We start from the raw sequence: 13,315 nt of genomic DNA, 5'->3' as shown, positions 1-13,315 counted from the left end.
TGCATGTACGAAGAAACCGCTTCGCACTATGGAAGTCATTGTCCTAGGCCCTCGGCCCGGAAGAGCTACAGCAACCATAGAGTTTCTCACTAGATTACCTAGAGGGAAATCTGGCGCTGCTGCGCTGTGGTATGCATGGGAATGCCGGTGTATTGTGACTTCGGATTGGCATCGTTCTCGGAGAGACAGGACACCTTGAAGACGCGCTTGGCAAGCACCGTTCCGTCTGCCACAATGATTCATTTTCTACTAAAACAGCACGTGAAAAGCTGTTTTAGCTTTATTATTACGCGAAAACATGTTTTGTTTAACTATGAGAAATTGTAATTGTGTGTATGACTACATGTTACGTAAAAAGTATCAGCGGGCCGCTAAAGTTGGAGGACAGACGACAAGGTTCGCGCTCACTTTGAAACAGTTGGTCGTCTGTTTTTGCTTTTCTTCGCTTGGTCATGCATTGTGGGCGAGTAAAGATGTAATATGCGTGAATGGAAACATTTTATGAAGAATTTACTTTGAGAACGCGTTATTTGCGTAGCCATATCCACGTTTCAGACGACGCCTTTTACAACACCAGCCAACACGAGCCTCGCAGACACATATACCGTCATTCCCATGACGGCACGGTGCCCCCTTAAGAAACTCCCATAGACGGTGGCGCCAGATTACCCTCTAGGTGTTATAGTGAGAAACTCTATGACAGCAACAGCTTCAGTTCAATCGACACGTGTAAGCTTCTTGTCATCGTCTTCGGACAACGGTGTGCTTATAAGCGAGGGATTCGAGTACTTCCTTTCTACCGTTGCCGATTTGCTCCGCTAGCTGGCATTCGACTGGTGAAAACCTAAACGTAGACGCGTAATCGCGCGAGGTTCGCGCAGTAGATGACAGAGCGTGTGCATTTCCGCTTTGTGGATATGTCTCAGAACGTCAGTCAGGAATGTCTTGATTGGCCCATTTGTGCCTGTGCAGGTACCATGTGTGGCGTCTTCGATCTGATGGGAGTACGTGCCGTTGCGTGCTCCAGGGTAGCGTACCGTACTGCTGCCGAGAAGTAGCGGCGCCTGCCTATCGAAGCTCGACCGACATTACTTATTGGGTAGCGTAGCGTTGTCGGCGGGCTGCAGGCATCCAGTAGATCATGGCGACCAACCAGGGGCGAGACGATTTGCTAGTGCGAAACTTGCACTGTTTATTCAAAGGTAGTTGAAAGAAAATAGGGAAAGCATGAAGTGTGAAGTATCAAGTCTGAAGTCTGAGGAATACATTTCGGAGCCCCTTTAGCTCTCTACAAGTGTGGGCGGGATCTTGCTTCCGTCAATGACACGTGACAGGCACGGAGAGAGGGCCCCTCCTCCTGCAATACCGAGCACGGGTAGGAGAAGTCGATCCTCTTTTCGACGAATCCGGGGAGAACGTCGGGTGAATGACCTCTCCGGCCCCGTGGGGTCCGGCCAAGAGAAGGTGGAGGGGATGAGGTAGCACATAGGATGCCACGACCAAGAGAAGGTGAAGGGGATGAGGTCGCCCGGGGGCTCCGGCTCAGAGGTTAGGGCGAATGACCTGTCGCCACGTGGTGTCAGACGCCAACCCTAACAGCATCTCCGGCGGGGGAAGAAGATCCCGACGTGTAGGGGCCAGCAGCCGCTGTACGAGGGATCGGCGTTTCGGTATCAGGATTCCCCGTAGAGGTCACGAACCCTTCGTTCGTAGCAGGTAGATTCCGGGGAGTGGTCTTCCGTCCTTGGTGGCGCTCTTGTGACTTTTCTCCGTGGTCCGGTCCGGTGAAATTGGTCTTTGCAAGCAGGTCTCGCAACTTTTCGTCTCCTGCGTGGGCACGCAATCACCCCAGAACAGTGCCGGACCCACAACCAGAAAGCAGCGAGCACAAGGCCACACTCCCCCAAGACACACCCGGCTTTTAACAAACAAAGAAAACCCGCTACACCTTTCCCATTTCCTACGCGCGTCCTCCCCCCCTGAACACTAAAAACAGCCATTTCTTGAAAGCGTTAAGACGTGGTTATTAAAATCAGCTAACATTCGGCTTCACTTCGGAAAAACATATGAATGCACGAAAAAAATGCCACGGAAACCCGGATGAGCATGAGGCTTTCGATACTCTAGGGGCAACGACTTAAACCGTCGGTATTGCCGTTAAGCTTACCCTTCTTGTAGCGAATATCGAAGGTGTACTGTTGAAGAGCCAAGCTCCAGCGCAAAAGACGACCGTTTTTCGTAGACATGGACTGCAGCCATGTGAGGGGACAGTGTTCAGTCTCTATGGTGAATCTTGAGCCAGCGATATAGCAAGCTAGCTTCTGTACCGCCCAAACTATGCAGGCGCATTCCTTTTCTGATGCACTGTATGCTTTCTCACGAACTAAAAGCTTTCTACCGGCGTACAGTACAGGGTGTTCGTTCTCGTCATCTTTCTTTTGACAGAGCACCACCCCCATACCCCTGTCACTGGCATCACACTGAAGAATGAATGGCTTAGAGTAGTCGGGCGCGTTCAACACTGCCTGACTCGTTGGTGCGTTCTTCAGCATACTAAAAGCCTTTTCTTTCGCGTCATCCCACTTCACCGTTTGTGGTTCTGTTTTTCTGAGAGCATCCGTTAAAGGACTCGCAATCTCGGAATACCGCGGAATATATCTTTGGTAAAAACCCGCCAAGCCAAGGAATGGTCTGATGTCCCGCTTGGTGCGTGGTTGCGGGAAGTTGTCTGTCGCGGTCAGCTTAACCTCGGAAGGCCGACGATGGCCTTGCCCTATTACATGACCTAGATAAGCTACCTCCGCGCGCCCTAATTGGCATTTGGGAGCCTTAACAGTTAAGTTGGCCTCTCGTAGCCGACACAACACGGTTCGCAGGTGTTGCATATGGTCCGCCCATGATGAAGAAAATATAGCTATGTCATCGAGATAGGGAAGTGCAAAGTCCTCCATTCCTCGTAGCACCTGGTCCATAAGGCTAGAGAAGCAATATGGCGCATGCTTTAATCCAAAACTCAGGACTTTCGGACGAAAGGTTCCCATCGGGGAAATCAACGCTGCAAGCCTGCTTGCCTTCTCGGTCAAGGGAACCTGCCAATACCCTCTGACTAAATCGAGCGTAGAAATGAAATTACCACTGCTCACCTTTTCAAGCCTTTCCTCGATATGCGGTATTGGATAAGTCTGGTCCTTCGTGATTAAATTTAGCCTGCGGTAGTCGATACATGGCCGCGGCTCTTTTCCTGGCACCTCAACCAAGATAAGAGGCGAGGTATAATCACTCTCTCCTGGCTCGATTACACCTAGCTCTAACATCTTGCTTATTTCAGCGGTCGTGACTTCACGTTGACGAGGCGAAACGCGATAAGCTTTTGAACGAACAGGGTCCGACGAGGTTAACTCGATATCGTGAACGATCGCAGTCGTCCTGCCCGGTGTATCTCAAAATACGTCTTTAAATTCAAACACGAGTTCCCTCAGCTCGGCCCTTTGATTGGGATTCAACTCCGCCTGTTCTACTAACTTAACAATGATCTCGTCAATGTCTTTTGTCTCCGTCACTGCTGGTAACTCTGGAAAGTCGACAGGCATTTCCTCAGGTTGGTTAAGGGACATGTGTTCACAATGGCTTCCCTCTGCCTGTAGGGTTTAAGTAGATTGCTATGGTACACTTGTGGTGTCCTTCGTTTTCCCGGTACCGTGATTACGTAGTTTGTTTCAGATAAATTCTGAATTATGTCAACCGGTCCTTCCCATTGAACCTCTAGTTTGTTTTTCAACGAGGGTTTCAGGATCATTACCTTTTCCCCCACTTCAAAGCGTCGCGTGCGAGCCGTCCTGTCATAGTAACGCTTAGCCTTGCTTTGGGCCTTATGCATTTCCTGCCCTGCTAATTCCTGAGAAGCGTGCAGACGGTCCAACAGCTCTAGCACGTATGCCACAACCGAAGGATCGTCTGCCCGGCCTTCCCAGGCTTCTCGAACAATGCGGAGAGGGGAGCGAAGGCAGCGTCCGTAAACGAGCTCTGAAGGTGAAAAACCTGTTGATTCGTGCGGTGCAGTTCGAAGCGCGAACATTGCTGCAGGCAAGCAACTCTCCCAATCGACTTTGTGCTCATAACAAAGGGGTCGCAAGAGCCGTTTCAGGACTGAGTGGACTTTCTCTACCGCGTTTGACTGCGGGTGGTACACTGAGCTATGGATAATATTAATACCGCACCTTTCCAGAAACGTCGAGGTCAGTGCGCTCGTAAAGACGGATCCTTGATCTGACTGGATTTCTGCGGAAAACCCTACTCGTGCGAAGATAGATTAAATCGCGTTGACGATCTGCGCCGAGCTTAGTTCTTTGAGAGGCACTGCCTCGGGAAATTTCGTTGCGGGGCACAGTGCAGTAAGAATATGTCGATAGCCAGACTGCGTCGCAGGAAGTGTTCCCACTGTGTCTATTATGAGCCTGCGAAATGGCTCCGTGATAATGGGAACAAGTTTCATTTGCGCTTTAGCCTTATCTCCGGGCTTGCCTATGCGTTGACATGTGTCGCAGCTTCTTACAAATGCTTCTATTTCTCGAAAGCAGCCGGGCCCGTAAAATTCCTGCAATAAGCGGTCCTTTGTTTTACGAATGCCCAGATGCCCTGTCCAAAAGCCCCCGTGAACCAGGTGCAGGAGCTGCTCAGGATAGGGATGCGGCACCACGAGTTGGTCGAATTTCACTCCCTTTCGACTGGTGTACTTTCTATAGAGGACGCCTGCTCTCTTTAGGAACTTCACGTTCTGTTTTGCTACACCTTCTTTAGCGTCAGGCCTTAGGTTACGCAGGGTGGAATCTTTTTCCTGCTCAGCAATCAATGTGGCAGGGCTTACATTCAATAACCTTTGCCTGCATTCTGCCTCGCGAGACATTTCAGGCTCTGCTGCTTTCCTGACTTCTTCATTAGCCTGTTTACCTTCCGAATCATCCCCTATAGGGCTGTCTTGTTCGGTACTGGTGGACGAATGCTCCTTCAAACCTGTTTCCTTCACTACTGGACCCTCATACACTGCCTTGGCAGCGAGCTCCCGTGCGTTGGAACGAGTTAGGGCTTGCACTATCCCTTCACGAAACCCGATTCCCCTGCGTCGTAGCAAATCCTCAGATTTGTTAGAAAACAAATATGGATACTGAGGCGGGAGATGTGCCGAGACGGCAGCTTCAGTGTCTAGTACTCGAAAAGGTCCTTCGATACGAATCTTGGCCTCAGGGAGACAAACACTGGAGGTTTCCACGGCTTGCCTTATCCAAGCACATTCTCCCGTGAACTGGCCTTCCTCAACGTTCGACGGATGCACTACGTCCATTGTGGCTGCCGAGTCGCGAAGCACTCTACACGGTTTGCCGTTTACCACGAGGTCTCGAATGTAGGGTTCGAGCAAGTTCAGATTCTCTGCGTTACTACTTAGTGACATCAACACTAGTTTGGGATTTCTGCATCCCACGGAGATATGCCCCGTTTGCCGGCAGTTGTAGCAAACTACTGGTTTCTTGGCCTCGAAAGCCTTTTTCTTTTGCTTTTCTGCCCTCTGTTCGGGTGACTCCTTTTCTCCTTCGCTGTCCTCGTCAATACTTTTCCCTGAATCTGATCTTTCCCTTGCTTTATACCGACTCGACTTTGACCATCGTTTTGGCTTGTCGGGTCTGCATTTATTCATCTCCTCCTTAGGAGCTTCGCTGCCTTCGTCCGCACGGCGAGTTACGTACTCCTCAGCGAGATCGGCCGCTCTCGTAACGGTGTCTACGCCTAGCCTATCCTGAATCCGATGCTTGATGTTTACTGGTAGCCGGCGGTAGAACTGTTCTAAAGCAACGCACTGCATTGTCTTTTCGGAGTCGCCGAGTGCACCCTCTTCTCTGAGCCCTTCCTTCAGGTTTACCTCCAAGGTGTATGTAAAATCTGAGTATGACTCACTTTTGGTGTTCTTGACTTCCCTGATTTTTCGCCTGAATGCTTCCGCTGATAATCTACTTTTTAAGCAGCTTCGCTTTAACTTCATCGAAGTCCTCTGCTTCTTCTTTCTTCATGCGGTCGATAATATCAGCTACCTCACGTGGCAGTAACGTAAGCAAGCGTTGCGGTCACGTGTTTCTCGCGAATTTTGCCTTCTCACACGTGCGCTCAAACTGTACCAGAAAAAGACCTATGTCCCCTCCTACGGCGTAGGGTGCCATCAAGTCTGTCATTCTGCGCTCGCTTTCGCGTGCCTCTGTGCTAGGTCTTTCGCTATTTTGTGCTTTCAGAAGCTCAATCTCTAGGCGCTTCATTTCGAGTGCGTCGCGTGCAACACGGTCGCGCTCTTTGTTGGCCTCTAGGCGCTTACGCTCTTCTTTTTCCTCAAGGCGCTTGCGCTCTTCTTTTTCCTCAAGGCACTTACACTCTTCCTCTCTCTCTTCAATGCTCTCTAGGCATTCCGTCAGTTCCTCGTCGTCTGCCCCGGTCGCTTCGATCGCCTCAATGATCTCCGGCTTTCTCTTTGATTCGGCAATTTGGAGGCCCAACTCTTTGGTCAAGCTCAACAATTCCGGCTTCTTTAGTGCCTTCAAGTTCATGGCTGCCCTTAGTGCTGCTAAACCTTCACTCTATACAACCTTGACGTACTCAAACTTCCGTCAACGGTTTAAGGAAAAATCACTGCTATGTACTTTCCAAAAAATACGTAAAAGCCAAGTGATATCTCAGTGAAGAAAAGCCGTGCACTCGCCGTATGCAGTCATGATCCAGACACCTTCCTTCCGAACGTTGTTGCCAGGACGAAGAGGCTACGATCTCGTAGTTGTCGTCCAAGTTGGGGTCTCCAGGATTCCGTATTCCAATCGCTGCCAGCCAATTTGTTGCGTGCTCCAGGGTAGCGTACCGTACTGCTGCCGAGAAGTAGCGGCGCCTGCCTATCGAAGCTCGACCGACATTACTTATTGGGTAGCGTGGCGTTGTCAGCGGGCAGCAGGCATCCGGTAGATCATGGCGACCAACCAGGGGCGAGACGATTTGCTAGTGCGAAACTTGCACTGTTTATTCAAAGGTAGTTGAAAAAAAATAAGAAAAGCATGAAGTATGAAGTATCAAGTCTGAAGTCTGAGGAATACATTTCGGAGCCCCTTAAATAGCTCTCTACAAGTGTGGGCGGGATCTTGCTTCCGTCGATGACACGTGACAGGCACGGAGAGAGGGCCCCTCCTCCTGCAATACCGAGCACGGGGAGGCAAAGTCGATCCTCTTTTCGACGAATCCGGGGAGAAGGTCGGGTGAATGACCTCTCCGGCGCCGTGGGGTCCGGCCAAGAGAAGGTAAAGGGGATGAGGTAGCACACACGATGCCACGACCAAGAGAAGGTGAAGGGGATGAGGTAGCACACACGATGCCACGACCAAGAGAAGGTGAAGGGGATGAGGTTGCACACACGATGCCACGACCAAGAGAAGGTGAAGGGGATGAGGTCGCCCGTGGGCTCCGGTTCAGAGGGTAGGGTGAATGACCTGTCGCCACGTGGTGTCAGACGCCAGCCCTAACAGTGCCACGGCACGTATGCATGCAGCGATGTGTTTGCAGTGCCTGCCCCGAACGGGAAGTCGCTTTGGTGCGTCAAAGTAACGCTGTCACTAGAGCGGTCAGCAAACAATAATTGGTCAACACTGGGGCTACACTCCTTGCACGGTGTTTCTTTCATTCCCTTATTTTTTCTCCTTCTCGAGTTGGCTGCTTCCTCGGTGGTGCCTTCAGCGAGCGTCATGGCAAGGGGTGACTTCCACGAGCGCCTACTCTTTTACACGCGTTAATGAAAAGTGAAACTGCAGCTATACGCTGTTAATAGCGCGCACGTTAACGCCCTCGTAGTCCAGCTGCCGCGCTTCGGGGCGTATTGTCTCTCGCCCCCTTCTGGCCTGTACCGCTTAATCTCGGCGCCCGCACCGATCTGCACGTCGCGCGACATAAAAGCCGGCCCCGGCTCGCGTGCCGTCGCAGGCTGCGGCCGACCCGCTCACCTCTGCGCGAAATCGCCCCGGGGCACTCGACGGCGGCGCGAGACCAGCCGCGCCGGCTGTCGAGGCCGGCAGGCGCGTGGCGGGAACGCGCCGTGCTGCTGGCGCAGTCGCTGCGGCAGCGGCGAACAGATTTTGCGCAATCGTCGGCTTCCGGCCGCCACTCGACTGCCACCCGGCCACAGCAGACGCGCGACGAGCATTTCTGCGCCTCCTGTGCTCCTGTGGCTCGCCGCCGTGGCCCAGCCGCCGTTGGGCCGCACTTTTTGCACCGAGTCCTGCTGGCCTCGCACCGCCGATTACTCTTCTCGGGCATCCTTTGTCTGCCGCCATCTGCTTGTTCTTTCGTGTGTGCGTTGCCACCATCAGGCTGCCCTCCACTTCGGGAGAAGCGTCCGGTAGCCTCGTTGTCCTCGTCGCCTCTTGTGTCCAACATTCTGGCAGCGGAACGAAGGATCACTCGCGTGTGTTTGTGTGCGTTGTGTGCGTGCGGGTCGGTGCTAAACTCGCAAGAGTTCGCGTCTCCGCGGTGATCGTCCCTGTGTCCGACGGTGCCACGCGGTGCTTCGCTCGTTGAACGGTCAGCCCGCGCGTTGTGGGCAACGGGCGAAGCCTGCGACCAAGTGAGATGGATTATTTCCGTACTGCGTGGAGATGCATTGCATCTGTACTTGCGATGGTGAAATGGTGAATGCAACCACCCCGAGTCCTGCCAGACCAACGGCTGAAAAGGCCATGACGCGCACGTGTGATCGTCTGTACACGTTCTGTCGCTGTGCCGTTCCCATTTCAATATGTACGAAGCTTCCGCCTGAAACTAAGCAAGAAATTAACAATTAATCGTCCACTGTCGCTAATAATTGGTTCAGGTTGCGGTGCACTCAGGAGCCGGCAGCTAGCAGCGCATCAGATATGGTGATATTGTCTCGAACGTGGCAACTAGGCTGCGTAGATTCAGAAGGGCTCAACGATGATTTTCTCTCACAAACCGTTACATGTCGTGGCTTTTTCTTTTCTTTTTTCTTTTTTTCGTAGAGCTCTCTCGCTTTAACTTGGGCTGACTTACACGGCTGATGTAGTGTCGCCTATTTTTGTTAACACTGTAAACTTGTATGCAGACGCTGCAAAGCTTTTCATTTGTCGCCTCCCGACTTTCCCGTGACAAAGCGTCAGAGTTTGCCACCTGTGTAGAGCGGGCTTTTAGTGCAAATAAGTCGCTCACCAGTAATTTAATGCTGAGTGCGCTAAATTTTACGCAACTTCCTTTGTACTCCACAAAAAGAGCCGTTTAATTAGATTATTCATATATGCATGGTAGCGCTAACCGGGATATGCTGGTTGAATTACGCTCAGAACTTTAATCGTGCCTGTTCAAAGAGAGTTCGAAGAGGCATCTAAAATAGCCACGAATTCTACAAGATTAATCGTTTTGGTGATTGCACTTTATTCTATTTTACTGCCTTAGTAAAAGGGGACCTCTTTTTCTATTGTTTAGGAAAGTACACAAGGTAGTAATCTCAAACAACGCGACCATAAGGTTGTTCCGGCTTTTCTGTATAAGCAGTCTGCGACTTCCTTGAGGCTCTGTTACATCTGCCGCAACCTTTGGCACAGTGTATATCGAGAGTGCGCTGGAAGCGACTTGGCCGGCCGACGTTCGCGATGATGTCATTTTACAGCTCGCCCAAGGTAACCGCAAAGACGGGAATATCTGAGATGCTCGACAGCCGCCAGGAAGCCGCGTAGGACGTCGCCAGACTTTGCGATACAAGTTCATTAGGACACGGCGTCCTTGCCTCTTCGCATCGGACGCTCGCCGACTCCCGCTGCGACGAATTTGTAGCGCGTCGACTCGTCGACCCCGCCGCGAACGAACGCCGTACGTGAACGGCGTGCGGTATCGACGGAGGTGCCAGCTTATTTTCTCCTCCGGCGAGTGCTGACAGCGGAGTGCTTCACGAACGTTCCGTTTCTCGAGTGTGAGGACGTTCAAGTCGACGGAGAAGGATCGAGGTGCGGAAGCAGACGACACGGGGCACGTCGTCTGCTCGCGAACATGTCCTTGCAACAGTGGAGACATTCGATCGCGGCCTGCCAGCCGCAGAAGTACTACTCCTCCGAACGCTGCGGCGCCTTTCAACGCCGGAAGAGCTGTCGCGCTGCTCGTGAGTACATACGCAACGCGGCGGAGTCTTCATTGACTTCGTGCTATCGTCCGCGATCATGCGCGCGGATGGAGCTGGAACGAAAGTGTTTACGCGGTCTGTCCTTGCTAGCTCTTCTGAGCGGCTGCGTCGACGCTTTTTAGCCGGTGGGCTTGCCTGCGTTTTCGCGAAACAGAAAGGTCGAGTGCGAGAGGTGGGCGGGTCGAGGACTTCGCTCGTAGTAATCCGTGATCGATGCACGCGCGCGGCGAATCTTTGCAAAGCGCGTAACAGCGAAAAAATAAGAATAAAATTGCGAGAAAAGTCGAGGCAAACTCGGTGGAGAGAAGAAGCATTATTCGAGGCAAAATTTGCCTTACACTTCAACGCATCTTAGCTGACGAGGACCTCGTGGATTAAAAAACAAAAGACTCCCTCGTTTGCTTACGACGCTTTTTGAAGAGAAACCGACGTTGTATCTGGCGTAGCTCTCTGAAAAAAAGTGAGTCGGAGGTGAGTTGTTATCGGCTATACCTAAACCAAACGGAAAAAAATAATGTTTTGTCCCGGACCGTTCGTGTTTACGTGTTCTCCGTCTGATGATTATTTGCTTTAGCCAAGGCACTGCTTAGTGCGCGTTCATTCACGTTACATCGGACGGTTGTGTTCAAGCAGATTCGTGTTTCTGGCGTTCTTGCGTCGTCTGCAGCAGTTCCACGCGAACTATGCTTCAAACACAAATCACTGTCAAGTGCGCGGGCGTAGAATGTCATTCTGACTAGTCGGCAAATACTGGCGTGTCTACCGATTGTTTTATTTCTACACTTCAAAATGAACGAAAAAGAAGAAAACAAAAATCAGGAAACGTAAGCGATTTCTAGCTTTCTAGATTTCTAGATATTTAGCGAAATCTAGTGGGTCGGAATGAGCACAGTTTAGTTTTTCTTTGCCATATCGTGCGAAAATGTGGTTATTATGAATTGTTGTCACAGCATGCACTACCTTGGTATAACGGCAGTTGATTATGGTAAAGTTTGCAATATTACTGACTGAACAAGGCGGTCGCTGTTACTAATGGGTCTCAGCTACCAATTCCATAGGTGATTAGCCTCACCGGATATACAGATTAGCAGCGTATAACGCATTCATCGAACCCACTATGGATTGCTCCGGAGTGGGTCCGAGCTAGAAACTTCATATCGGGTGGTGCTAAGTGTGTTTGGGATTGGTAGCTGAGACCCATTAGTAACAGTGATTGCCTTGTTTGTCTGCCAGTACCTTCTTTGCCAAAGTCCTTGTCTGTTTAGCGCTGTTATTTTCCAAAACTTTCGAAGTGGCCCTTCTGCCATTACCGGCTGCAGGTATACCTAAGTAGTGAATGCTGTGACAACCAGGGGCGGTAATCACTACGACATTTTTTGCCCCCTCTTTTTTTTCTCTCTCTTTTTTGTAAGAGTGGCAACAACCGATCGACAATGACGCCATAGCGTGAAGGACGGCTGGACGGACACAACAATGTCACCTTCGGGACTTTGAGTGCTTTCGCGCTAATATTTCTTGACCTTTGGGCCTTTGGCATTCCTAGAAGTCAACGGCTTGACCTTGTGTTACTGCGGCGTGTGTCCTCTTCCTTGGCAGCTAACTTCCTCGGCGCATGGCGCAGTTTCCTGCTGACCTGCTCGAAGACGTTTTATGCGCGAGTTTATCGGCGGGCACGTGTATATAGGAGCGTAGTTAGTGGAACCCTATGGCACCACGGTTACGTTACAGCCTCGAACGTGCGCCAAATAGACCTGGAGCCGCGTCTAAAGACGTCGTTGGTCGGGACGCGCTCAAAGAGGAGGACCGTGCAGCCGAAACAGCCGATACCGAGCACTCCCTTCGAGACTCGTTGCTCGCGCACGCGGTTCTCGCGCTTCGAGCCGTACGACGGTGCTGTCTCCACGCGATGACGTGCAAGACACGGGCGTTCTCGCGGACGTGTGTTTCCCACGCGACGGTCGCTCCGACGCCGCCAGAATCTTCGCTGCCGAGCACGCCGGCTCTCGCACGCGCCTCGCTCCCACAGCAGCGGTCGGGTTGCGTCAGACCGTTTAGGTAATGGCCTCGCGGAGGCGGCCGTGTGTTTTTGTTGCGTCCAGTGCCGGCGAGGCCAGTCTTGCGGTGTTACCTGGCGGCCTACTTTCAGAGACCCAGCCCAATTTTCCTTCGGCCGGCACTGTTTTTTTTTCTTTCTTACTTTGTTCTTCCTCCTGATCTTCCCAGCTTGGTTTTCCTTCCATCGCGAGAATCTCGCGCGTTTCGCTTCTGCCGAACATAATCGATCGCCAGTGGCCCGATATAACGTAGCTGGAAACGGTCGACGGCAAAGTGGTGGTGGCAGTTCAATGCGAACCGCGTTCGCAGCGCGCAGGCTGTGGGCCGTGTGGTGCACGAGGTGTGTATACGCCTCGGTTTGCTCCCCAGCTGTTGCGACAGGGACTGCTCCATCTCGGAGCACGCCTTTCTTTTATAACGTGCGACCTTAGGGGGATGTGGTAGAAGTAGCCGGTGCCTAAGCGGCGCCGCCTACCTTTTATGGCATACAATTCCACAAACAGAAGCCCACGTGATTAGAAGAAGAAGAGGATCCCATAGAACGCACCAACACTTAAATGGAACTCACCTTAATAAATCAAACACATTCCAACTTCAAATCGGATAAGTCAACAGCTCGCAATGGGTGTCACAAAGGCACTGACACGAAACGTCACTCACTTTTCTCTAAGAACGTATGGTAATGAGCGTAATTTCGACTCCAGGCGGTGATTGTTGTGCACGGTTTGACGACGTGCAAAATTCTCCCCGGCGCTGCTGCGTCCCCGATTTCCCATGCTTCCCGCGTAGTTAGAGTTGGCGAACGCATTGCATTCGACCCGCCGTGTCATCAGCTAGGTCGTACTGAATGCGCAGAATCTCGTCAGGTCACCTAAGTTGAGCAGCATAAAGCTTTAGGAAGACGGCATAGAAAAGTCAAGTGGTGTGATGTCTTACGTGTACAGTATCTCAAATGTTCTGCTTTGGTCGTTGTTTTGTGCGCGGCCTTTGTTTTGATTTTCGTGTAGTCACTTTGCAGGTGGTGGCTGTTCTGGTATACGCTCGGTGTGACAGTAGACATAT

At 51.6% G+C, this 13,315-nt stretch overlaps 1 protein-coding gene across 4 annotated transcripts in view; it reads left to right on the top strand.

The window, feature by feature from the left end:
* dachs (unconventional myosin-IXb-like dachs) overlaps positions 1 to 13,315 on the top strand; it is a 225,301-nt gene that overhangs the window by 81,203 nt on the left and 130,783 nt on the right. The window contains exon 1 of one of the 4 annotated variants that reach the window (XM_075703038.1): positions 8,206 to 10,177. The exons of the other annotated variants lie outside the window; for them this stretch is intronic. Within the exon in view, the coding sequence (XP_075559153.1) occupies positions 10,069 to 10,177 (109 nt within the window). The 5' untranslated portion in view covers positions 8,206 to 10,068. Of the gene's footprint in view, positions 1 to 8,205; positions 10,178 to 13,315 lie in introns of those variants that run through there. 4 annotated transcript variants of the gene reach the window in all.

The sequence above is a fragment of the Dermacentor variabilis genome, chromosome 8 (genome assembly GCF_050947875.1).
Source record: "Dermacentor variabilis isolate Ectoservices chromosome 8, ASM5094787v1, whole genome shotgun sequence".
NCBI lineage: Eukaryota > Metazoa > Arthropoda > Arachnida > Ixodida > Ixodidae > Dermacentor > Dermacentor variabilis.
Note: the sequence above shows the minus strand (reverse complement) of the source record. Positions and strands in the feature narration are given on the sequence as shown.